At 42.5% G+C, this 27571-nt stretch overlaps 1 protein-coding gene across 11 annotated transcripts in view; it reads right to left on the bottom strand.

The window, feature by feature from the left end:
* Positions 1-2824: 2824 nt before the first annotated feature.
* The window catches only part of KLHL13 (kelch like family member 13), a 108478-nt gene continuing 83731 nt past the window's right edge, over positions 2825-27571 (bottom strand). For all 11 annotated transcript variants that reach the window (XM_059732916.1, XM_059732918.1, XM_059732922.1 and 8 more), the window contains 3 exons: positions 16787-17582; positions 6440-6553; positions 2825-4402 (listed from right to left, as the gene is read on the bottom strand). In XM_059732916.1, the coding sequence (XP_059588899.1) occupies positions 3915-4402; positions 6440-6553; positions 16787-17582 (1398 nt within the window). In that variant the 3' untranslated portion in view covers positions 2825-3914. The remainder of the gene's footprint in view (positions 4403-6439; positions 6554-16786; positions 17583-27571) is intronic.

Genomic DNA, 27571 nt, shown 5'->3' with positions numbered 1-27571 from the left:
GTCCCCCATGGCCACAGAGACGAGCCCATCTCCATCTTCTCTATAATCACCCTTCAGCGATTTGAAGACTGCAATCAAATCCCTCCTTGGGTTTCTCTTCTCCAGGCTGAATAACCCTAGCTCTTTTTGCCTTTCCCCATCAGTCTGGTCTCCCAGGCCCCTGGCCACTTCTGTTGCCCTGCACTAGACTATTTCCAAGCAGCATCCATGTCTTTCTTGAAGTGGGGGCCCAATATATAATCAGTCATCAGTGGGTTTAGGACCTTCTTCACCACTAATCATGGCAAGACCATTAATAAACACTTTGGGGCCTATCTTGAGTATCTGGCACTGGTCATATGCTGTTTGTTGAACAGCGGGCTTTCCAGCCTGGTATATATGCTATGCTCCCACCCCGGGAACTCCACCTATAGCACAGCTATTCTGCATTTTGGAGCTCTCTCCTTCCCTGAGGTGGGATGGGAGATTTTATATCGCTATTGCTGCTGTGAAAGAAATGCACTTGATCCTACGAAAGCTGAGGGTTTCAGCTGCCAAAGGAAGCTCTCCAGAGCTGAGGGGCAGGCAGAGAACTGTCTCCAGCTCTCACGAGTCTCCTCCTTTCAGCCGACAGCCCCGTTATTCCAGAGGAATGCAAGCGTTGGGAAGCCAATTGGAGAGACAGCTTAGCCCTTTTTGCTAACAGCTTCGTTATTAAGAACGAGAATCTGAGATGTAGCATGGCTTTCCAGGGGAAGCGTAAGTAAATAAAGCATCATAGGTTCTCTGCTTATGTTGCATCAACCTGAAATAGCTGCATGTTGCATCCATAGTCGCTGCTGTTCCCAAGCACACTGTAATAGCTGGGCCCAGAATTTAAACTTGTGGCTTACAGTGCCATGTCTAGGAGGGTATGATGCTATCCCGTCATTTGTTAATGGGACAAAGCAATAAGAGCAGCTGCTGATGTTTGGGAACCAGGGAAGAAGAGTCCAGATGGACGCAGTGAATGTAAATGTCCTTAATTGCTGGAAGGCAGGCACCTACTGCTCTTCAAGGGGAAAAGTGGACAGCTACAAAAGCCATTACAATATCTCTCCCCATCTTACCCAGGTTAGGCTTCAACTTATTGAACATTGTTCTCACTGAAGTACTTGGGCAACACTTGATGGGAAAGACGAACCAAGCCAGGCATCCACGTATTGCCACAACACCTCACAATCATCTCATAAAGCCAACCTAGCTGAAAAGCAAAGGCTTACCATCCTTCCCCTGAAAGCAAGCCGCAGAAATCTAGATTCACAGCTGCTGTTGTCTGCAGAGAGTCTTCAAAGCTCCTCTCCAATCCTGGTAAGCAGCCCTGAACTTATTTTCAAGTGTGAATCATTCAGGTCACAAACATAATGGGAAAGAATTGCAGATGCCAGTAAACCCTTTCATTTAAAGACCAGCTAATCTACTGTGTTGGGCGTCCAGCATCGCGCAGAACTACAAAATGATCACAGTCCAATTTAAGAATTACAGCTGCCGTTCGTCCGTTAAAGGAACCCATCGCAGTTGAACGAGCGGTTCTTTTCCCGCTACCTGGGCACTCTCGATGTTCAGACAAGAAAGCTGCTAAGCATCTTTAATCCGATTTTTTTTAAAGGCACCGTCTGCTATTAGCATCTTCAGAACACAAGGGTATCAGAGATGAGATGCGACTTCAGAAAGTGGCACCTATGGATTCAGAAACTAAAATGTGTTTGATGCTTCTGAAAAGTACTTGCAGCTTTTCTTTCTAGAGAAGGATTACCTTTGCAGTGCTGACGTGAGCGCCAGGCATCTCTCAGGGGGTGTAGAGACGGCACTGTCCACTAAGACTGACGATCGATCTCAGCAAAAGCGTACTATACATCTGAATAAGCAAGAGCAATGGTTTCACATCTTCAGGTTCCTATGAATTAAAAAAAAAAAAAACACCCCACCAAATGGTGACAACCCACTTGATCTCAGATGGCTCGAATATTTCCCAAAAGGATTTATTCCGAGTTGTACACAGTATCATCTGCGATACACTGACACAGCTAGCCGGAGCAAGAGCACATTTTTTAGAAAGAACTGCTTTGCTTTTAGCCAAAGTGATGAAATACGAAACTTTGACAGAAGTAAACCTGAGCAACAAGTGAAGTAGATTTGGCCAACTGTATCCCGTCAAAGGAAACAAATGCTAACAGGTAAAAATGTGGTTAAAACACAACATCATTACGTTGCCAACAGGGACCACCTATTAATAACTTTGTTGAGAACATATTATCAGGGTTCACGTGGTTGCTGGTAATAGGGACCATAACAAAGCATACACTTTTTTCTGCCACCGGGACTGCATTAATTAATACCAAATTCCTGTGGCTTAGGCTGGGAACGCCAACGTAATTATGCAAGCATAAGGTTTATGTAAGCATTCAAAATTAACATCTGTTAAGAATCGTAATGGATTTTCATTTGATATAAAACAAGTGCTGGGAAAAAAAAATACAGAGTCAGTAGCAATTTGTTATGCTAGAATAGGCAAAGCAGAGCTTACTCTGTCGTACGCTTGAACCGCAGAGCATTTAAGCGAGAGCTCACTATGAGCCACTGTTCAGATGCAATTTCCGCATTTTCAGTTCTGAAAACTAAAATGGACATGTCTGGCCAGAGTGGTTTCCTGAAACTAGGTCAAAGTACCCATTCAAGATCACTTGTGCATTGGTTTCCTAGCAAATTAATCTACCCACACAGATATACGCAACATGTCTCCTGGCAACAGAGAGGCATAAGAAGAAAGCTAAATACATTAATGAGGTAGCTTAGACCGAGTAACTGCAGTTAAAAGTTTTATTGAACAAAAGAAGGTAAAACATGGTAGTCTGAGTTCACTGAGCAAAAAGCAGCTCTCCCGCTGAAGCTGCACTTTGTGCTAAATAACCTTATTAACTGAGACTATACAGAGGACATGGAATATGCAAGTTCTCAACAGCAAAGGAGAAAAGGTAGATTAAATTTCATCTGATGGAACAATTTGATCAAATTTAGTGGCTTACATTAATGTCTCTAGCCCTTATCTACCCCAATTCAGTACAGGAGTACAACTGGATATACAGCTGTATTGAATTCCCATTTGTTAATCGTTTATGCTCCCCTTACAAGTGGAAGCAAGTACCAGGGGTGAGAAAAAACAATGAACTAAAAAACATTAAGTCGTCTGTTTGAATCGACTCGGGGGAAGGAAAAAAAAAAAAAGGCCTTCGATGTTATAAAAAATCCTGGTCTGCACAGGGTCCACTCATACAGCATTAATATTTTTAAAATGATGGTTTGATTTCTCCTGTCTGCCTAAGAAACTCCATATGCTCTGAACACACCCACAGAGAAGGGCAAGTGCACAGATATGTCAAAAATACTCTGTGAAAAGAGAGGGAGGTAGCTCGGGCCTCTTGGCAACCTTTTCTCTTCGTTCGCGCGGGTGCAGGCTGCCTCCCTTTAGTATCTGCAGTCAAAGGTGAAAGGAAGAAAGACGCCGGGATCTGAAGTTGGGCAAACAGGTCCGTGTTGGTTACAGTCCCTGCCAATTTGATTTATTGGACTTCCTAATGTAAGTGGTAAGGTACCTCACACCCAGCACACAACACTGAAAACGTACCTAGTTCATACATTTTATGCAGACGAGCTCTCATTTCTCATCGTGTTAGACATTTGGCTCTGTGGAGTACATTGCGGCGTTTGTGTGTTAACCACTTGATAAACGTTGTAGGCCAAACAGACAGCATGGGTAGCGTCCAAGTCCTGTGTTTTTCCCAGTCACTGTACCACTGGCTGTAGGCTAAGCCTAACAGATACTACTGAAGGAAAATAATAGACTCCTTGATGCAGTGCAAAGGTATTACTACAACGTCGTAAGTCAACGGATGTTTTTAAGGTGCTGAAAGAGGAGATTCTCTAGATGGTGACCCTGTGTTGTCCTCTGGGGGAAAAACAGTAAGAGTGCAGGCTCGAATACCGCCAAGCGATTCGGGGAGATCAAAGACCTTGTGCCACTCATCCTTTTCTGGGTCGTATTTCTGGACTATTTCCACCATGCAGCGATTATTCCATGAGTACCCTCCAACAACGTAGATTTTATTTTCAAAGACGGCAACTCCAACATCACTCTGCCCACGGAGCATAGCAGCAATTGGAGTCCACTGGTCTAGGGTTGGTGAATAATATTCACAGCTTAGAACATCATCATAATCACTGGTCCCTCTAAAGTGATTTCCACCGATAACGTAAAGCTTGTCTCCTACAGTACACATGCAATGCAGGCCTCTGACCGTCGTCATCGGAGCCTTCTGAGTCCATTTATCCGTGTCGGGGTCAAAGCACATGAGTTCCTTTTGGAAAGTATCATGGGTAATTCCCCCTAAAGAGATAGACATTAGTCAGTGATCCTGTCCTTTGAATAAACAGTCACTGCAAAAATGCAAACTCCATCCAACTGAAATGTGTATAACTGCTGAAGCGATGAGCTACTTTAGGAAGAAGCATGCCAAACGTAGGACTTTTTAAAGCAGGAAAAAGGCACTGGGGGTGGTGAAGTATTCCCAGACCCCCGCCGGCAGGGACCCTGCCTGGAGTGGCTGCGCGGGGAAGGTCATGACACTGCTCAAGCGCACACAACATACAGCCCATGGCCCCATCCCCATCCTCTTCACTCGTATCGACGGTCAGCCAGCATCCAGCTGTCTGGAGAACCTGCACTGCAGGGACCTGTACGGGGGATGGCAGAGGTCCTAAGATGCCGCTGAACCTTGCCTATGAACTGACCTGGGGAAGATCCCCCTTTATTCATGCATCTAAAGGAGGCAATTTGGGCCTCGGACAACTCTACATAGGTGAGGTCGATTTTCAGAAGACAGAAAATGGCTGCCTTCCTGCCTGATTCTGTGCTTCCTGAATTGGCCATCTGCTTCCCATTTAATTGGATTTCCGGGGTTAAGATTAAAGAGCCAGCCACAGCTTGGAGAAATGCAGGCGCATTTCGCTGCTCACCATCCCAGCTACCACTGACAAGTGCGCTAGTGTGTCTTTTACTTGCTTTTCCAACTGACAGGCAATGGTCAAGTGTGCCTGAGTGACCCCAGAAGTCCAGGGGGTCCCGTTACCATCGCTTTGGCTGTGCTAGTGGATGTGAAAGGACAGAGAACTAAGATACCCCCTCAAAGCATGCAGAAATGCAAGAGGCAGTCCATCTGCTCCTGATGCAGCTTCCTACATGTAAGCATGTAAAATTTAGTCTGAAACTAAACTGGCGAACACGAGTTTTCCATTTCCATCCACTAGATAGATCAGCTGCTTTAAGATGATGCTTTCTCTTTGACATGGGTATTATGTAACACCATCACAGGCATGTAAGCAGAAACTCAAGCAGAAGGCTGAAACCTAATTTTAATTTGATTTAAAAAATTCTCTTGCAAAATGGCAAATCCCTAATTTTGGCCAAAAGCCAAAAACTTCCAAAAATTAAGAACCGTCCTAATGATAACTCAACCTATTGAAGCCAGCCTTTCGTGTCCAGGCTCAGTCTATGGCTATCAAACCAAATTTCCCAAAACTTCTCTCAAGTTTTTGGTCAAACAGCATTGTTAGAGTGGTTGTAGACAACACAGCGGACGAAATGCACAGGTTTCAGCTCCGCTGTGGTCACACGAAAGAATCGTGCTACTGAGGCCAATGGAAATTGTGACTCAAGGGTACACATTTAGAAGGAGCAAAAAATATGGGCACAGAGCCTAACACACTGCATTACTTACAAAACACATATGGGGTAAGAGGAGATCAGGTAGGGACCATATACTGATTTGGCATGGAAACCTCTTCGCTACAGAATAAATATCTGGGAGGTCTGACACCTTGCTATCTCAGGATACTTGCTAATCCACTATTAATCAGAGGATGAAAGTTACTTTAAAAAATAGTAAAAGTAACATACTGTGGCTGACCTTAAAATATTTCCCGCTGTACCTCAGATCAGCAGATAATGCTGTCTCTTTATTCATAGCATTATCTCAACTTTCCAGCACTTACTGAGGTAATCAAGCCAAAATGGACAAGTTTTTAATAGCTTCTTCTGCATGACTGAACCATGTAGGTGTTTGAGCACAGCTGTCAGAACAATCCTACTCTGAAGCTTAAAGCATGCAAAAGTCTGCAGTGCAATTCAAAGATGCTTAACATGCAAGGATCTATTAACAGGGGTAACCATCTAAAACTGTTTTTTGGAGGGTGAGAAATATATGTTATTTCACCAGTTTTGTACGAAAGACATGCAGCATGCAGACATATGACACGCAAAGAATAATTCCTTTCATTTTCCTTCTGCCTCTGTAGGAAGAAAAGCTGTGTAGCTGAGCACACCGCGTGGGCACATTTTGTTCAAATACTTATAAGAACGATTTACCTGAAATATACATTAATCCCCCGTACACTGTTCCTGCGTGGCCATAGTGGGGCTCGTTCATTTTTGCAACATAGCTCCATTCATTCATTCTCGGATTGTAACATTCCACTGTGGCTGTTGGAAAAGAACAAAAACCAGAAAAAATATAAAAAGCGTTGAATGTGTGTGTCGCAAGTGGATTTTGAGTTAACAACAGATGCTCATATAGTCATAAAAAGGCAGCACATCAGTGAAAACTGTTAAGGATGGAAGAAAACTTCAAAGGTATGCTCAGATGCTACGTCTAGTTAAAGGCATCACTAAACTTCAATATTTCTATCCTGCAGGAGTGGCAGAAAAGAACTTTCCCCCATGTTTCCCCAAGTTTCCTCAGTACAGGTGTGGCTTTATCTGCCACATCTCTCAGATATCTTGCTGAGGACACACATGCATGCACGCGCACACACCCACAGAGCAAAAAGAAAAAGGAAAAATAAAATGAGATGCAACTGCTGTTCTTCTTCTTCCTCTGATGCCAGGGTCTTGTACAACTAGAAACGGTGCAAACTTGAAACACGTCTGCTTATGAGAGGGGATTTGAAAAGATTAGGAAGTCTTAAGCCCCTCTGTCAGTCCTTTTTCCCCCAAACACATCTCCCCACTCATGCACAGATGATTTCAAAGCAGCTTGTTTCCCTACAGCTCTGCATTAAAATGTTTTTATGCTACCCAATGATCACCTGCAAGGACATTGGGCAGACCTGCTTTAGGAATTTAACATCCCCTTTGCAGTGACAGTTACTTGCTACCGTTACAGCCATCCCTTGCGGCATGGGGCCCTTCACAGACAGTCGACACAGACACAAGCCCAGATGGCTTTCGGGATTCAAGCTGTAGCAGGACATGGAGCAGACTGAATACTGATGTCAGTGGGCAGCCACGTGGGCGAAGGCTACGCTCGGTGCAACCGTCTCTGGGGGCCAAGGCCTAACGAAGCATTTCACAGGCGCAAGGACCAGGGCGATAATACAAACACATGACTTGTGAATGTAATGGATGCTTTGGAGCACACTGCGCTGTACGATAAAGAAACTACAATGTGTGTTTCCAAGGAGAAATAAGCTTGGAGAAGATGCTGGCTGAAGACAAGCTGACTGGCTCAACAACGAAGTTCTAGATTTAGATGGCCAAGTCAAAGCCCCAGAGGTGGGCCTAGGAGAAAGGCATGAAGGAAGTATTCAGAACAGCAGCCTGAGGAGAACAACAGGAGACATGCCCAGGTGCTTCTGGGTGTTGCACATCCCCTAGTATGGTGATGCTGCAACGCAGGATGCAGATGCTGACAGCCCATGCTCATGCAGCCGTGAAGGAAAGTTATACCTCAGTATTATGGTCCCCTCTTACAAGTACCACTTTCAAAATTCACACGCATGGGAAAAGAAATTCGCCTGTTTGCAGAAAGGTATTACACAAATCCAGGGCTGGGTTTTGTTCAGATTTAGACAAGTGCTGAAAATCCCAGCCAGGTCGGTCTCTCCAGCCACTTATGTGATACACAGCTACCAGGCCTGTGTGAAGCGGCTAACATTTGATTCAGATTCAACCGATTCGGGAGGCAGCAATTCAATTCGGTGATTCAAATCACCATCCCGAATCAATTGTTAGTATTCACGGATAACTCTGTGCCATAACAATAAGTACAAGGACTATAAAAGACAGTTTTACAAGTACACAGACTATTTTAAATAGACCAAAACATTTCTTTGGGACCAACCCATAAGACAAATATCTTTGTGAAAGCAACTGAGAACTGAAGGCCAGATTCTGCTCGTGTAATATGAGCTTGGGAAAAAGGGGTCCCAATATATAGGACACAAAGCTCCCTAAATTGAAGTTAACCACTGCCCAATGAAGAACCTCTCTACTCTTACAAAACATAATGTGCCATTTTGTACCGTCAAGCAGTCACAACCCTGGCTCTATATAACATCAAAGATAAAACTTCCAGTACAACAGCAGCTTGGACAAGTGATTCAGCTGAACTTCGATGCAGAGACGCATGGCTGTCTGAGGCAGGTGCTATTATAGTCCCCGGCCTGCAAATGCTGGTTTGCACTGAGCAAATGGTTATGCCGAAGGGAAGCTGACAGTGGTAGTGGATGTAGGACACACATCCCAGCATAACTTTGTCCACTGCAAACTTATTTTGGATTGCCTTTGAAGTAATCTCATGCCAGGGAATAGCATTTCCTCTGCACGTCCCATTTCAGCTCCATTTCTCCTCGGGAGTAAATTAAGAATACTCTAGACTAAGTGCGTTCTGCATCCACGTTCTTAACGGGTAATTTATCAGATATCTTTCCAATACCAGGTGCCTGATGCTTGCCGCAGCCCAGAGTCCTCTCTTACGTTTCTCACGCAAGAAAAGACCAAGACTGATGGCTTAACTTATGGGTCTGAGAAGGCTACAGGTCAGGAATCCACAGCTGCAGGATGCAACATGCGCAGATTCACAGGTATGGCTTTGTAAGACAATTTAGGTTTATGAAAATGATGAAATACCAGGAACCTTAGCCTAAAATGTTTTGTTCTGGTGTTTTTTAGCATGAGTCCCCTGAATTAATTGCTGCCAATGGTACCAACTCTTTTTGAGGAACCTTGCAGGATGGACAAAAGTGGACACCAAACTAATTTGTAAATGGAGGTAATTTATATAAGCTGTAGCCTGCCTTGCCAAGTCTCCAATATAGAAAAGGCAGCCTTGGATGATTATCTCCTAATACTCAAATGATTAAGATTCAAGTAAATCAATCCTTCATAAAAACATCTCCATAATAAAAATCCTTACCTGCTGTTGTACCAAAATTAAACAGCTCTGTGACTCTGTAGGCAGCATTTATAAGACAGAGAGAGCACGAGTGCACACATGCTCTAGCACAACAGAGGCCAGCCTTTTGGGCAGGCTTGCCACAGATTAGCCCTACACACTCCCAGGGCCGCTCTGATCCCCTTCTTCAGTCTGCTGCTCTGCTTTCTGCTCCCCACCCTGGCTACCATGCTTCCCTGTAGACCTGTTATGTGCCACACATGGAAGCTGCCCATGCCACTTATGGCACCCCTGCTCTAACAGGTTTCATTTTCATACGGCCCAAAAGAAATGACTCTGTTTCGTGATGGCACTCACTTAGATGCACCAAGATTTATGAACTGTACACCACTGCCAGGAGACCCATCAGTCACCTGTGTCGATGCAAGTGTCAAAGACGTGACTAAGCGTGAACACATAAGACTTGGTGCCAGGCGTGCAAGTGTCTTGGACAAAGACGGATAGGACTCTTTAATTCCTAACACCACTGTTCTGCTCTTTCTGAGCAGAGCCACCACCCTTCCCGTGTCATTCCTCCACCAAAAAGGCATTGTTTCTGCCTATTTCTATGGAGACCACCGCCAGAAACAGGGTGTGTAAAAACTTCCAAGAGCAGGAAAAATGGGCCTGAGTTGTCAGTGAACAGAGTAGTCCTAGGTGTACACTCATGGATGCCCCCCTGCCTGCCTTCAACTGGTGTGATCTAATTAGGCATGCCACAGTCAAATAATATGCATTAGTCCTTATTTCCTTATATAAGCTAACGCATCTAGGTGCATAAGAATACCACCTTGGCCTTTTAGAGTTACAACTTTAATAGTTGGGTTTTTTTCCTTTTAAAGTACAAAATTCAGTTTTGTTCTTCGTAAAACATAAAACTTTGAAGACTCTTGGGGAAATTTAAGTATTAGTAAGTGATATTTGGTTCTTAAAGACTTTGCACTTCCCTATACATCTTAATTCCCATCTTATTTCCTCAAGTGCAGTTGATTTCTTGGGGTTCTGCCACAGTCGTGTCAGCCTTATATTTACTGCACTTTGCATGACTAATTTCTAGCAGTTGTGCCAATATCAGTTATTTGTAAAATTTTCATTCAATTTTCATTCAATTCTCTATCCAGACATTATAGAAAACACAATTTTCTCATTATGTCTCTTTATTTAAAGTTGTCATACTTAATTTTCTTGTTAATTGGATTTTAGGTTGGTTAACTACTACAAGCCTTTGAAATGCAGAGTTATCTGCTCAGTGGATGAAGGCATCCCAAATTGGTAAGCGTGGGATGGAAAGGGCATCGGTGACTAAACTGATGCCATCTGGAGCCAAAACCTTTTTTTGTTCTTATGGTGCACACATTCACACTCTAGACTGCCATGCAGCAAAGTCCAAGCCTACATATTGCTAGGCCAACAATTTATTCTTACAATTTTGCCTACTTTTTAAATGGATGAGAAGGTAGCTTGACCATTTACCTTCCAATCAGCATATCAACAGCACCAAGTTTATCAGGCCAGTTAACTAAGTGAACAGTAAGTGGCGATTATCCCATAGAGTTTTCTCTCTGCATTTCCCTGGATGCTGGAGGGGGGAAATATCTTTTAAAAAAGAGCAAAATGCTAGAAAATCATCAAGGACAAAAGTAGCCAATAAATTACACAGGATAGAAGCACGAGCAAAAATTCAGCTAGTTGCCCACCTCCCTTCATTCTTTTTCCAGCCCACACAGCAAAAGGTCCCATGGGCAGAAGGGGAACGGGGTAGATGTAAGGCACAGAAGAACAGGTAATTTGTCAGGGAATGGCTTACAGAAACTTGTTATATCACTACAGCCATTATCAGGTTATACAACTTGAACTATATGCGAAAGAACCATCCTCAGCTCGAGAATCCCAACTTTCTGGTGTAGTGCTACACTTTCCGAACAACATTTACACAGTTCACATTCACTTCATGGGGAACACAATCATCCTGAAGATCACGTCTGAAAACCTTGCATCGGCTCCCACTCAAATTTTTAAAATTAAGTTTCCTAAAAGATTCTCTTTTTTCACTTTAATTGGAGTGAAGTTAGCGGCCTTGTTTCCCATGCATGCCAGGTCCATTGCTGCCTCTCAAAGGTCCCCACAAGAAATTCAGATATTCTCTGCTCCTTACATTGCATCATGACTGGATACCAATGCAGGCTGATGCATCATCACAACAGTACAATAATGCATATACAAGTAAGCCGAAATCCCAACTCTGTGGCAAGACTACACACAAAATAATAGTGATGGGAGAACTCCAACTATGTGGGATTGGCATTTTTTGGATAAGCCAACACAGCTTTACGGGTGCTTGAAGGGCACCTCAATTTTTTTCTCCCCCTTCTTTCCATACCCTTTTTCTCACAGTTTTCTCCAGGTCCATCTCTCCTTGTCCTATAGGACCAGCTCGCTGGAGCATGCTTTCATGCTGCCGTCCCTTCTCTACCCTTTCACCAGCCATGTTCAATTTCCACGCGTGGCATTTAAAAAAAAAAAATCAAGTCCTTACAGAATCCCTTTGTAATTTTAAAGTAAGTGAGGTGTTAATGCCTTGACCAAATTCCAGTCCAAGGAACTTTCCCTGTGGGTTTCAAACGGGTTATTTTTCCCCCACTCCATGTGGATGTGCTATACTCTTCTTCCAGTGGTATGCATGTTAAATAGCTGCTACTTTACCACTCCTGAAACAGGCAGGTCTGACTTGGAAAGCAACACTTACGCAGCTCTCAAACATTAAAGCTTCTCGGGAGTGTTTTGAACGCGTTGGCTAAAGGACCCCGAAGCAGTGGTGTTTTTTGTTAAACTGGTACGGAAGGCTGGCCGACAAAAAAGGACATTTATTTTAATAACTCTGACCCACAGGCCCTGGACCTCAAGTGTTTGGTAAGTGATCCAGCCTAACAAGAGTAAGCTGAAAGAATTCAGTATCTCTGCAACTGGCAGTGAAAGTTGATTTTTATTTTTTTATTCTTCGGAAACTTGATGTTAAGCTTTTACATTCATATCGCATACAACTACTAAAAGGCTGAGATGAGTTTGAACCTAAGGGCAAATTCCATAATGCTGGCCCAATGCACATTCAACCTCTTATTTGAAAAGCTAAGTTTTTCATATTTCACAGGCTTGGGGAATTTAGCTAGATTTCATGCCTTTAGGCGGTCAGCTTTCGTGAAGGGAATAATGAAAGTGAAAAAAGCATGTCGTTTGGGCAATTCATGGGAGGAGAAAACAAATTGCTGCCCAAATCAAAATCCTAGAGCAAGAAGAGCGAACACTTACACAGTGCTTTCCATGCAGAAAGAGCCAAAGCATTTTACCAGCTGCGTGGAAGTCTCATCACCAGTTTAACAATCTGTAATACCTTTAAAAAATGTGTGAGAGCAGGTAAAGCACACTGTATGCAACTGAACTGCAGGGAAAATTTAAGGCAGGAGAGCCTCAACTACACTTTCAGGAGAACATCACACCTAAGGCCTGCCTTACATGCAAAAAAACTGCACCGGCTTTGAGTAATGGTGTTATTGTACACCAGCTAAGTCTCACGCTTTGTGCAGCAGCAGTCTTGTTTAACCCCAGCTTTTACAGGTTGAGCTTGCATTAAAAATATATTAGCACAAACTAAACTGATAGCTGATTTTGAGAGAGAGAGATTCCAAGCACAAGCTGAAGTGGTTTAGTTAAACTCGTGCAAGTCAAGCTGGTAGTAGTGTGCAAACAAGCCTAGTCTTGCAGTTAAATGTCAAGAAATCTTGCATGATGAGTGACCAAGATGTTGGCATTAAGCACCTTCCAAAGCAAGCTGCCAATCCAGTAACATCTGGCTCCTTCAAGCCCCTGGTACAGGGTCTGAGTTACTCCCGAGGGTCATGCACTGAATCCAAACCAACTCAAGAGGAAGCTACATGTTCTTTGGAGCAGCTCCCATGGACACGACTGAGTGCTTTGCCTGAAAATACAAGAGGTCATGGGCCCCACTACCATTTAGGATTATTTAACTATCCCGGTATCCAACTGACCCATGTTACAACTAGCAGTAGAAATCCTCCCCCCACAAACGAAAAATCTAAAATAAGCAAAAAGCAGATGACAAAAGAGCTTAACTTTTCCGGTGAAACAAACCAGCAGGTCGAGATCAATCAAAAGATCATTTTTGTATTTTAAGTTTTCCCCAAAAAACCAGTCTATACAGAACTCTTCAGTAAGGAGTGTAAGCATCCTATGGTCTTTCCAACATAGTCTACTTTCAACCTGGTGAACAAATTCCTCTTAGAGCTTTCTGTATTCCCCTTTAAAATTATAGGGAATTATTTTAAATTAACTGACCTTCAAGTACCTAGAAGTATGCTTTGGGTTATTCACAGAATAAATTAAACAGGTTTTAGTTTAATAACAGTAATCTCGTGTATAAAATCTAATTAGTATATCAGATCCACCACTAAGACTCTGCCTGCGAGTCAGCTAAAGCATCAGATTGATGTTATGACTGCTGTTTGCACAGCAGACCAGCAAGAGATATTTCCTGTCCATGGAAGATCATGACATAACAGTTTGTATAAAAGTCTAATTTTTTTAAGAACATTTTACTGGTCAACGTAAACTGTTTCACCACCTTCACATCCAGCCTCTCCACCATCAGGACAGTCGACTAGCATCGATTCCCATAGCCCATGATAAGCACAAGCTATGGGGGGACGTGAAGAAAGAGGACACCTTTTGACAAGTTCACTCACTGTGGAAAAGAAAAATATATATATTCCACAACTCTATCACAATCCAGATGTGTTTTTCACGCAGGAGGGAAGTCAAAACCGTCTCACGTGGCTGCCAGGACAACAACGTGACAAGTCACGTGGACTGTCCTCTTGGAATGAGCCAGCAGCAAGGAGCTTCCAGTGAAGATAAGCTGTTCTGACACTATTTACCCAAGATAACAAATTAAAAAAAAAAAAAAAGAGAAAAGACTACATTTTTTTTTTTTTTTGCACAATACGTGCTCTTATAGAGCCTTAAGGTCATACCCTAGTTTGTATGGAGGTAGACAAAGCAACCAGTTGCTGAGCACGATCAATTTAGCCGTAAATCATGGAACTGTTGTATAAGAAAGTCAAATTATTTTAAAGTTCATTTTCTAATATATTTTAAAAGCCAAAGAAGCATTCTAAATGTCACACTTTATGCCTCATTGGACAAATCAATTCTACTACTCAAAACTGAGTTAACTTCATTAAAAGAACTGAGTCTAAAACGCTAGTTCTGTATACTAGGGGTGTGCGAAACGGGCCCTATTCGATTCGGATTTGGCCTGGATCAGGGACAGGGATTTGAACCGTTAATTCGGATCACTGTCCCCAATTCAATTTGGCTGAATTCGAATCTGAAGATTCAATGCCGATTCAGAGAACCAGTGATTCGGACATAGACACAGCTTTAAAAGTTTTTTCTACATACCTCGAGGTACGAGGTGCGGCTCGTGAACGCTGCGATGCTGGGGCGGATGGAGCATCCCGCAGGGGCACAGGGGGCCCTCCACGTGCTCGGCAATGAACCCAGAAGTGAACCGGAAGTACTTTCATGAGGTTTAAAAAAAATTTAAAGCTGTCTCTGTGTCCGAATCGCAAAATCTTTCTGAATCTCTCTGAATCGATTCAGAAGATTCCGATTAGATTCGGAGAGATTAAGGGGTCCTCTGATTTGATTCAGATATTTGGCCACAGAATTGAGCCGAATCTCTACCAAATCGAATCAGGGACCAAAGCTCTGCACAGCCCTACTAGATACCTCCCAAAACAGAAGTCTGTTGTATGAGTGGGAAGCGTGCTGCAGATATACATATCTGCAACATTCAGATAGTGAACAAAATAAAGATATATAGATCCTGCATGACAAAACAATCAGTTAATTTATTCAGTTTAGTAACAAAGACGATACTTCAGGACACTGGTAAACCTACTGCAGTCTACTGAGTAAAAATAATGAAATAATTTTAAGATCTCACTACAAAGATGCATCTTGATGTCCAGACTGTTGAGGATGGGGATGTAGGAAACAGGGATATTATTATGCAACTCAGAAGTATGGAGCTCAATACTGTATCTTACTGTAATGGTAATGCACAGACAGAGGTTACAATTCAGTGATGGCCAGGATTTCTTTGGGTGGTATCTTTTATTGGACCAACTGTGTAGCTGGGATAAGACTTAGACAAGACTTTCTTCAAAGTCCCTAAGAAATCCTTGCCTCTCGTATAATCTCTGGATCATCACAGCTACGTTGCTCTTCCGTTACCAATTCAGTAAACACTCAGAGCTCTTCATAAACTATGACCACCACCTGTTTTAGGAGGAAAAGCTAATTAACACAGGTCTCACACCTTTGATGGACTAAGGCTGTGGCTGGAACGTGTCTGAATTGCTGCAGCTGCACGCAGCCACGGCTTTCCAGACAGAGCTGTGCTGCAGGGAGCAGAGGATGTCTCCGGAGCAGGTGCAGGGGAGAGCCAGCAGCAGGAGATTGATGCTTCAGCCCCAAACCCTCCTACCTCTCACTGGAGGGGAGAGATAGGCCCCCCGCCACCCCAGGGGGCTGGAGTAGGCAGGATCAGGGATTACAACTCAGAGGTCATTCAGCCTGCAGACTGTCTTCCCATCCATTTTAGGGAAGGGAAGAGTGGATCACTGTGGGAAGCTGGAGGACCTATTTAGTTTTTGTTTTTTGGGTTAAGTAATTAAATTATGATTTTTGGCAAGGAGAACAAAGGCGGGGGAGGAGAAAGAAGTGATGCAAAATCACTGATCATCATGAAAAGTAAGATGCTTAACCATGAGCCTGTAAGTACACAACAGTTTAAATATCTTCTGACAATCTCCATCTCACTGATTATTTATTAGCCTGCCTTTAAACCACCTTTTAAAATACTGAAATTCCAAAGTGGCCATTGCAATTTCAGTACAAAATTCACATTTTTTAGATACAACTTCACAGCTTTCCTTCAAATAAAAGTGTTTCAAGGAACGTCCTCATCCAAATAAAAAATGTGTTGAATTATTTTTATTTTACACTGTAAAGATTACTAAATCATGTATTTATAAAGCAACTGCTATATGTGGAAACAGCTGTTAAAAACTAAATGCATATTGGCATGCTAACATGTCTTCAATCAAATGCAAAACCCTTTCTTAAAAAAAAGTGTTTTATAAACTCAGTCTAAGATTCCACAAGCATTTAATGATAAGTTGTTTTAGATCTCATTAAAAGATGAAGACACTGGATATTACACAACTAAATTAATGTCACTTTTTCCTGTAAGTTATATTCTGAACTTACTTTATAAAAGCATACCTACAATTTACTGAATTCCTATAGCTTACACTGGAAAGAAATAGCTTGGAAATGAGATTTTTTGCTGAAAAAAAAGTGCAGGGGGGGAGGGAGCCAAACAGACAACCACTCATACACTCCAGGTAACACACACTTACCTAGTTCACCAGCTGCATTTCGACCACCAACTGCATATAAATGTCCTTTTAGGGCACTTAGGTGGAAGAAGGTGCGTTTTTCGTTTAAAGATGCAACTTGCATCCACTTATTATAACGAGGATCAAATCTGAAGACCGTGTCAACTGCTGTTTTTCCTTTTGTGTCATAATTGCTCTGACCACCAACTACATAAAGAAAGTTTCCAATCACAGCGATGCCATGCTGGTATCTTGGTGCATCCATGGGAGCTAACGATTTCCACTCATGTGCCTTTTCGTCGTACATCCGTAATTCTTTGCTGACAACCAGCTGCTGCCTTAACACTCCCCCCAAAGTTACTAAGTGAGTGCTATCTGATCGAATGGCAGTTCTCTCTGACTGCATAACCGGTTGCATGTATGGCATCATTTGGTAATTGCTGGCTTCCAAAAGCAAATTCACGCAGGTATTGTCAGTTCTCATGAAATCCACTGTCTGGACATAGTTAATAAGGTCCTGTGGGGTCATCAGTGGAAATCTGATGTTCTTCATTAGCTTTGCAGCATATTCCATTCGAGGCTCCTCATACCGTAGCCAGCGACACGCAGCCTTGAAGAGTTCGAGTTCAGTGCAGTGCTTAAGGCTATTGCTTGAAAGCACAAAGGCAAGACGCTCAAAGGGGAGTTTCACAAATTCACCTGTACTTAATAATGCAGGGAAATTCTTCAGGATGAAGTTGTTAACGTACTTATCCACTTCCGTGAGATTGTATGTGTTGGCAATCCTCCCAACCTCAACACAATTTTCTAAAGAAACCTAATAAGTGAATGGAAAGATGAATCAAAACCACTTTCTCCTAATTTGACATCTGCATGATAATACACAATTTAATGAATGCTATAGAGAAACAACAATTGCACCATTTTGCAATGCTCAAAGTGATGCACACATGCAAAAAACTATTCAGACCAATGTGTACATGACTGTAGGAAGAGACACAGTAACTTATCTCTGGCTTGGAAGGAAGGAAGGAATGAGACAAGTAGCAAATGTACAGCATGTATTAATTATGTCAGATGTGCTAGAAAATGATGATACACTGTAGGTAAAATGCTCTAGAATAGTGAAGCGTTCTGTTAACACTTTTGTAGTTCAGAATCGGAAAATGCAGTAAAAGGAAAAGTGACTAATTCAAAAACTGAGTGAATCATCATGTGAATTGGCCTCGGGAACTCAACACGGTTCAGTGCCCAGACTGCTACATTATAACTTACTCATTAATTTCCTTGACTATAAAAACCCTTGCACTTGGTGAATTCTCCTCTATTTCTAACCTTCCTTTCAAAACCAGTACCCACGCCCACTCAAAAATTATTATCCACAGTTCTTTAAGATGTATTCACTTATGCATGATAATAACTGTTTAACCAGGAATAGATTAAATATTGTAGTTAAGAACTTGGTGATCAGACAGGTCACACCTTGTTCTGAAGCACAGACATGTCTAACAATGCAAAATCTCCTCCTCAATATAAAGTGCCTACAGTAAAAGGAGAGGTGTACAATAGCGCACATTTGATGTAATCTGTTTTTAACTGCTTAGATATATTCTTTATAAAATATTAATTATGCACCATAAGCAATGTATTCAGGATCAGTTCATTTTAAAACTTTCTAATAAAGAACATGTGGCAATTTGGAAAAGTAATTATGCATATGATTGCAGCCATTCATTACTGTGTAGTTTCCTTTCATAAAAGCCATCAACCAAAGGTGATGTTTTAACACGAAGCATCACACTGCAGTTTCACTTTCAATAAGTTGCTTAGTTTCATCTTCCCTACTTTCACTTCCCAATGCCTACTGTCACCTCTGAAAACGGCTATTTGTCCACGATGGAAACAAGGAGCTGTCTTTGGACTTGGCTTATCCAGGGAAGGGCTCTTCATCTCTTTGTGTCTACCTCTCCAAGTAATACCTGTGGCCTCTCAAACTGTCCCGATAAGCAAGTGAGCATGATGGCAGCCTAGTGGTTACGGCACTCACCTGGGACAGGGGTAAATCCGGATTCTAGCTCTGAAGGCACTTCCTGTGCATTACGTTAACAAACACGGATGATCCTGGCAGCACGGCCTGGAAGGAGCCCAGTATCCTCCTACCAGGTAAGTGCACTAACCACTTGGCTGGAGTCATGCCGAGTCTTGCATCTTTTCTGCAGCGGCCCCGCTTTGACTTGAAAAGGAGTGGTCAAAACTGCTCCCAATCCAGCATGACCCAGTGGTGAGTGTACTCCCCTGGGAGGTGGGAGCTGTGGGTTTGAAACCCCTCGAATCAAGGAAAGAATTAAGCCTGGGTCTCCTTTACCCTGGGCAAGCACTCTAACCATGAGACTAGGGCGCCAGCACGCACTCCTCCACTCCTGTTTTAAACTAAAGGAGTGAACACTGCTCAGTCCTTTGCAAGAGAAAGCACAGGTAGGCACCTTTAGCACTGCCTCCCTGCACCCCTGATGGAGAAGTGCAGATGTGGCAGATTTGTGACTCACATCCCTGTCCTCAGCATTTCCCGGATGATTAACTCAAGGCGTCTGCACAGCAAGCTTGCTGACTCTGCATGGCTCCCGGGTCAGCACGCTGGCTGGTCCTCACCTCAGGGCTGGAGGAAGAAAACTTGGATTCATCAGCAGCTTAAAAGACTTGGAAACAGGCCCACAAGGACTGATATTTTGGAAGCCTCGCTCATCATTTCTGAATGCTTGGGGGTGGCAGGACTGCAATGCCCCAGGTGAGCCCCAAAGGACATGGGCTTTCTCCAGGACTCTTCCCACGTAAATAATAAAAGAATTATATTGGGAACTTAGTTGTGTTTACTCTTCTCTTTCGCTGTTTCAAGTGGGGGGTCTAACCGATGGGTAGGTTATTTCCAAGTTATGACACTGCCATTCAATTATCCAAAAACTCTGCAAGTCTACCTGCTGCAGCGGTGATGGTAGCTTTTGTTCATTAGGATCCAGTTTAAGAACAACACATCAGTTCTCATGGGCCAGTGAGGAGTCACCAGATGATAACCTTCATTCATATTGCAAGATGCCTTCACAAAAGTGAAAGACTCCGTAGTCTATTAGTCTCCAGGAATACAAATCTCTGTAATCGCTTTTTAACTAGATAAACATGTGGCAGGCTGGCAGGATTTACACTAAATCATATATACATGGATGAAGTTTTTTGCAAGTCTTTGAAAAAACGTATAAACCCCTTTATGTTAAAAATCAAGTAGATTACCCTGTATGTATCTTGTAGACCCTGATGTTTAAAATTCCAGCTCTAAATTGACTGATTACTTGGTCCAAATTGAATCTGTTGCAGTGTCAGCGTCTGTCAGACTCGGGAGCATTCTGATCAGTTATTCCCAACCTGCATTCATGGGCTTGTGCACATTTCTGTGCTTGGGTTGCTAGTGAATGAATTCCCTCATTCACTTCCATTCTGATTAAAACATTAAATGCTTTCTTAAAAACTACTTTCCTTGCCAAAAGTACAATTTTTGTCAATTTTACTGCGCACTGAGATAGCTATCAATTTACCAGGCTACATTATATTGCCCGGAATAATCCTAGTTTGATTTACAATTATTGTTTTCTAAAATATACTTGGCTTGGAGATGAAGAAAAATGACTGACAAACAGCAAGAAGTCTAATAATGACTAGCACGAAAACGTTCAAAAATTGGACAAGTTATGGTACACAGAGGTAATTTTTCAGATGTTGCTTAGATACGAAGGAAGATATTCTAGAATTTCATTTAAATGGTAATTTAAGTTGCTTTTCATTTTTTGCTGGCCTACTGTACCTGCGATATACACAAAATGTTAGTTCTGCATGCCAGCGAAGAGCCTGACGCTCGTTATCAGGCAAAGGAGTAGCTCCAGCAATAGTCCTAGCACCCCCTTTGGAGTTAATAGCAGAGCTGAAAGGCAAACAGCCTCCAACAAAGTGTGAGATCTCTGTTGCAGAAGAGCTTATTTCTAGCAAATATATCTTATGCTAAAGCAGATAAAGGCTATAATTGGGCAAACAGATAAGCAACCCCACTGAGAGGAGTGGAGGGACAGTTCATACCAAGTAAACATTCCTTTCTTTTGACGAGCGCTGCTAACAGCAGAATAGTTCATTTAAATGTTAACTCCCTACCAACGGGCTGAAACTTGCAGTAAACACTGGGAAGCATTTTTAAAAGGAGCACAGGAAGGTAGCGGCGGGTGAAGGGCTGCAATATGTGACTGAGAAAAGTGGTCAAAAGCTGGAGAAAGAAGTCTTCTCCCTTGCTAAAGTGGCAAGAAGATCCTTTCACAGTTGCATGGCTTAGAAAAGAGAAAGGATGGTAGAGAGCTCAAACAAGTACCAAATCTGGGGTGGGGGGGAATCGTAGCCAGATATAGAAACTAAAGATGGAAAAGGGAACAAAAGAACATGGCTATGAGGCTATGAACCCCTATGAGGGCTCTGGGGTTACTAAAGAACAAAATGTGATAACCGAGGCAATAAAAATCTTAAATCCTCAGGCCCAGATACTCAATGTACTTAATGACCAACTCCCACCTATTACAATAGGAGAAAAAGCAGCTAAAGCCCTTTGATGCGGCGTACCTCTGCACTGAACTTAGGATCATGATCTCAGGGTCTTTTCCTCCCACTTTTTGTTGGGGTTGCCATGCAGAGGCACCATATGCACATTATGGAAGTTCAGGTATGAGAGACTGATCCATCCTTAGCCAGGTAGACTGCTTACAACAGGCATTTCCATCCCCTGGAGCTGTCAGCTTCGAAGACCACGTGGTTTTGCTGCACGGCTCGCTCACCTGGCATAATGGTTAGATCTCACACTCCCACCAAACCATCCTGCTCCACTTCAGGCTTCCTCACCTCGCTCCAAGCAATCCTGAGAAGGAAAGCTCCTATCCAACTTTGAGACCTCCTTCCCTCATTGAAAGTACTTACTGCAATGTATAAAAGACACCTCTCATTTGTTTTATTGAAGGGAAGGCTAAGACGATAGTTTTCCTGGTTTGAGGAACACTGTTTAACTAGAGGATGATGCATCACCTACTTTAATACAGCCTGTGTTTCAGTAATGTAACTTTTTTAGCTAGATTTGTCATTTCGTGCTCTGATTCAAGCTGCAACAACACCTTGCCATGTGCACCCTGTCATTCAACTCAGCCCTGCAAAATACACTCTTGCAATTTTAACTTTAATTTTAACTTGGGCTATATACATTTAATTTTATATCTTTAACCAGCTCTAAGTAGTGGCAACATTTCCAGAAAACTACAAGCACTTAATACCAACACAAGAAATACTACAGACATCTTACTAAAGAGTTATTAAGGTTTTTCAGTGGGGAAAGGGACTGTCTTCTGAAAGGATCTACAAACCTAAAAGGAAGCGCTAAAAGAAAGCTTAAGTATCACAATTCAGGTCATTTTTGTCACTAGCATACATTTATGATCATCCTTTTATCCAATGTGTGTTCCTTTTTCTTTTTTGTTCTCCCTTGCTCTTGGTAACTGAAAAGTTGATTTATTCTGGCTTGGGTTTGTCCAAGTCATACTGCAGTCACTGCAGCACAGACGTACCCCAAATAACTACAGGTTTGCCTTGGAGATCTCCTGCCTAAATATAGACATGCCAGCCTTGCTCAGCTTATGAGATGTAGAAAAAGTCACAGGCTGAGACAGCTCTGCTGCAGAGCAGACCTACGCAGATTATGAGAACAGCGAGCTCCTTCGGGTGCTGACAAGTCCGATGCTACAGAGTAATCCTCAAAAGCAGATGCAAAAAAATAATTTTAAAAATTATTTGGCCATGATTTATATTTGAGTTATCGCAATTTTAATTTCACCTTTAACAAACTTTAAAAGATGCATGTACAGATCCCAAAAGGTATTCTGACAAGGTATGTTTAATTGTGCCACTGGATCATTATTTTTAATTGATGTCATGGAATAAAACTGTAGAACTGCCCAATCCACCTTCTAGTTCAAAAGGATTATGGACATCTCAGCTTGTAACAGTCTTGCCTTTGCTAGATCCACATTTCAGAAAACAGATGCAGGCCATAAAATGTTATGTCTCGCTGTTTTTACACAAAAATCAGCTCTCACGTTACATTTATACCTGGCTTTATAAACATTTATTACCATTTTCCTACACTACGTTGTGCAGGCATGTAGTTACTTCGTGCTTTGCATAAAGTGACTAATAATTCCCTTATTGCTAATACATCCTAGATCTGTTAAAAGAAAGGTGTGTTTCCAACAAAGGTTAAGTCAGCACATAGGTGCTACTTTGCATGCCTCACTCAACTCAAGAAAGAGCGGCAGACTTAGGAGAAGTGCAAGTTAAGAATGGAGTGAAACTGGTATAACGTGACGAACGTCAAAGTGAAAAGTTAAGTTTTGTCGAAAGTAACGTATTATGGGTAATCTTAGGAATGAAGAGTAACAAATACTCAACCGCCGCTCTTTATGCAAATCCCCCTCCCGTTCATTCTAGATGCTTTTGGCTAGCTTTCGAGAAGTGTATGCAGGCAATTAACATTAAGGCAGCAAACATGCTTAGGCAGTTTAATAGACTAACTAGACACAAAGGAAAAGAAACTGAACAAGGAAAAGCTTTTCTGAGAAAACATCCTAATAAGATTAATTAGAGGACGAGACAGCCAGTTTAACAAAGGGAGAAGTAGAGTCACCCTGTCTCAGAACAGCATTTCTCTTGTTCAGCTACACTCAAAAAACCCATCAGTTAACCCAACTTTCTTCCAGCAGAAGCCAAACTGGACCAGATTTACAAAGTTCCCAATTGTTTGGGGTTTTTTTAAATAGCACGGTAAAATGAGAGAGAAAGACAGAAACGTTCAACCTGTGAGCTGAAGGTCTTTCATTAATCTTTACATCAGGCACAGCCCCGATATACAGGCAGCTTTCTACCAATTTAAACGTTTAATTTGAAGGTGCAATAAAGAGTGTTTACTAAAGGAGTTAAATCAATACATACAAGTTTATACTGGTATACAGTGTCTGTATACCTGGTATAGCTTGTCTCTAAATTAGGAGGGTAGTTCACAGCTGCACCACTGCTCCCAAACTAAGTGGGCTGCTTTAACTGTTTCATGCATTGGCAGCCATCGGCCTCGGGATTAACGACACCAGTTTTCAACCAACATGAGTAAAACAGTGTGGGCACCCTACAGGATCCAGGTCCGATATGTAAATCTGGAAATGAGCAGAAGTGTTACACAGCAAAGCCCTGAGGTCTGCAGGATCAGTAAGAGCCATTTCAACATTAATCCTTTGGTTTTAAAGAACCTTACAAGAAACGTACAGCTGAACTGCCCAAACTAAGTATCTGGAAAGATTAAAAAGGGTCATTTAGATTCTAGAATAATGTAGGGGACAAGCTAGAGTGAGATAAAAAGGAGGAGATATTTTCTTTATTTGCGTTCCTGGTTCGTGTGGTTTGTGTCCCTCCCCACCATGAATCTTTTCCCTAGGGGCCCTTTCTCCAGCCCCACAGAGGGTTTCCAGAGAAGCACTGTACAATATAAGCAGCATTTCTTGGAGTGAAGCTGAAGGATTCATTCAGCTCCCAACCTGCTGCTGTAGGGCAAAGACCTTTGTGGTTTGGAAGAAGCCAAGCCAGAGGTTCTAGAAAAGCAAAAGCAGGTAGTGGGACATCTTCTTACTCCAGCCAGTCCCCCCCCCACCGAAGACAAAGCAGGGGAGGAAGGCAAGGAAGGCTGCCAAGGCCTGGTTGGGTGAAAGAGCCAAATCCAAGAAAAAGCCATCTCTTTTGCAGGGACATTTGTTATTTTGAGGAATGGATCCCCAAATGTATTTGAATGCAGAAATGGGGAGCCAGCCTCTACAAGTGACATCTGGGGTAGGGGAAGGACAGAAGGGGGTATGAGTCCCTGAACCCCTCAGCTCTCCTGCTGTACTTGGAAGATGCAGTTCATATATTTGAGTCTGCAGTGGAGAACAGCCACAAACCCAGTTATAATAAAAAAAAAAGTGCTGCCTAGACTATAATGACACCATTACATAGGAAGGTTGGTAACCATGCTCAATAACATTCAGGATGGATATAAAGTGTTATGCTAGCACATTCCTTAAAAAAAAATAAAAAGCCTTCAAATATATATACAAGCTCCAGGGTAGATAGGGTCATAATAGAAAAGAACCTAATAAAGTATCTACATTCAGAGTTAAATCAATTTCTTGTGTCTAAATTCTGCAGGCAAGCATTCATAAAAAATACACACACACACACACACACGCATCCCTATTGCCATAACCAAAAGGACAGACTGAAGCACTAATATCTTTCCACATGGATAGAAGCTTAGCAAGCAAATAAAAGCAGTATCTTGTGCATAATGTCGGTTATATGCTCATAAATCCTGACATAAAATAATTAACAGCTATGAGGCAGGAGGGGATTGGATTGAGAATTAGCAGTATATTTTCAGGACTCTGGAATAAGACAATGCTTTCCCCTCAGTACCATGCATCAGAGATGAAGTCTTTACTATTTTAACAAGCTTGTATAGACTGCTCCACTGAAGAGCTGGTGGTGGCTTTTTGTACCATTTCAAACCAGTACAGAGAACTACGAAGAATATTTCAACTCGACAATATTTAAATATGGAAAAAACTCAAGGGCACATGCACACCCCTACAGGAAGTCTGTTAATGCACTCTTGGCCACCAGTGCTCTTCCTGCTTGCTCACCATCCAAAATATCCACTCTTCCCTGGTTCACAGTCACTTGAGTCACTTTCATCAGCAACGACCCTGCGCCTCACGGAAGAGAGAAACTCGATTCCAGTTACTGCCACTGTATTCCCCTTTGCTTAGTACGCTGTCAGAATTTGCACTATCATACCATACCCTTAAGCACTAAATTATTCTTCTACCTAGCAGGATGATCAATGAGATTTTCCTGATGTTCATTTCTGCCAATTTTGTGATAAGCCAATGTTTCAAGATGCCAAATACCAGGGAGCAATGTGAAGGAAGGCATGGAAATCAACCTTGTGCTGCGTAGGCATCACCTACATACACAGAATAGGGCAGGTCTCTGATATATAAGACACAAGAATTTGTCAAGTGAAGGACACAGGTCCTTACCCGACTAGCCTGTCATCGATCAGGTCACAACACAGTCCAACGAGCACCTCTGGGTGAAACAGAATAAGCCCCCAAATATTTGTGTTGCACAACCAATCACCAGAGCTCCCTCCCTCAGCTCCTGTAAAAAGGGATCTCCGAGCACACCTGCAACGTCCAGGCAGTGACTAGTTAACGCCTGCGTAACGATGGGGCCACTGGAACCTGATAAGACCCCCCGGGGAACAATGCAAATTAATGGTTTTAATAAAAATCCCAGGCACTGTTGGGCCAAGGATGAGCTGCAAACCCTTCCCCAAGCCAGTTCTGCCTGCAGCTGCCTGCCACTCACAAGATTGCTACCCTGAGACAGAAAGGTCCTTCAACTTCCGTAGCCTTGTAGTCACGAAAAAAAGGTGTTTTGTTCTGATTTTTTTAAATGTGCTAGTCAATGTAGCAAAGCCCAGGCATGGGTCAATAGAAGCTGTGGTCCCAACATGTTAACGGGTAGGGCAAAGCCTACCAGAGAGGCTGGGATTTACCTGAACGGAGCAATATGACCACTGCAGGATTTTAAGCAGGAGTTCCTATGTTGGCTAACGCCTGTTAAAGAGCAGCCTTTTCAGTGCAGAAATGACCAATGTGTTTTCAAAGACATCATTTCCTCTGCCTGCCTGGGGAAGAAAGCGCTTCAACTTTGAAACCCTCGCGCTGTAGATTCTCCTGCCACTGGAGGTTTAAAGAACAGGGGAGATTAACATTTTGGGGGGCTGTCCTAGGCATCCTTGACCCTGCTTCAGCTCAGGGACATGGACTAAAGAGTCTCCCAAGGTCTCTTCCAGCTCGGCAGTCCTACCATTCTCTGTTCCTCCCACCTCCCATTTTAAATAGTCTTCCTTAGTCTACATTGAGTGTTGGCAGTGCGAAAGTGCCTGCAATGTTTTAAACATGCCATTCACGTTTCCACTACAGACAAGCCCACAATGAAGGAACTTCAGGAAAAGGGGCAACACCTCGCCTGCCTTGTGGCACCGTGCATTTAGGTCTCTGAAAGACTAGCCATTAGTGCTGAGAACATATGCTCTATTGTATTTCACTTCTGTTATGGCAACTCCAACGAAATAAGAACACAGGATTACTTTGTAAGCTGCAAATATGCGGTTCCTTGCTACATCTCCAGTGTACATGTGCTCAAGCTATACTTTAATTAAAAACTTTAAAGGTGATCCTGTGGGCTTAAGCTCTACATTTATCCCCATTTCAATAAGCCTTACTTGGTGGGAGAGGATGGAGTATTACTAACTTCTATAAAGGTTCCTCTCTTATAAACTGTTATCGAGGTCACTATTGCACAACATTCATCAGTGTAAATTCAAGGTAGATTTGTTCCTTTATACTGTGGAAAGATGCATGGTAGTCATCACTGAACTTCATCTAATTAGCATTATTACAGCATTCCCTAACTAGTTCTTGTACCAAATATACTATCCTTTGTTTAAAGGATAGTTGTATCTGCACTGATTCATAAAGGACAATGTTGTAAATGACTATGTCTAATTACATGCCTCATTCTCCACAAAAGATCTTATATAAAACACTTAAGTTAGTAGTTGCTTGTTTGTATAACAAATAATTA

This window comes from Alligator mississippiensis, chromosome 8, assembly GCF_030867095.1.
Source record: "Alligator mississippiensis isolate rAllMis1 chromosome 8, rAllMis1, whole genome shotgun sequence".
NCBI classification, from domain to species: Eukaryota; Metazoa; Chordata; order Crocodylia; family Alligatoridae; genus Alligator; species Alligator mississippiensis.
The sequence above is the reverse complement of the archived record's forward strand: the minus strand, read 5'-3'. Positions and strand labels throughout refer to the sequence as shown.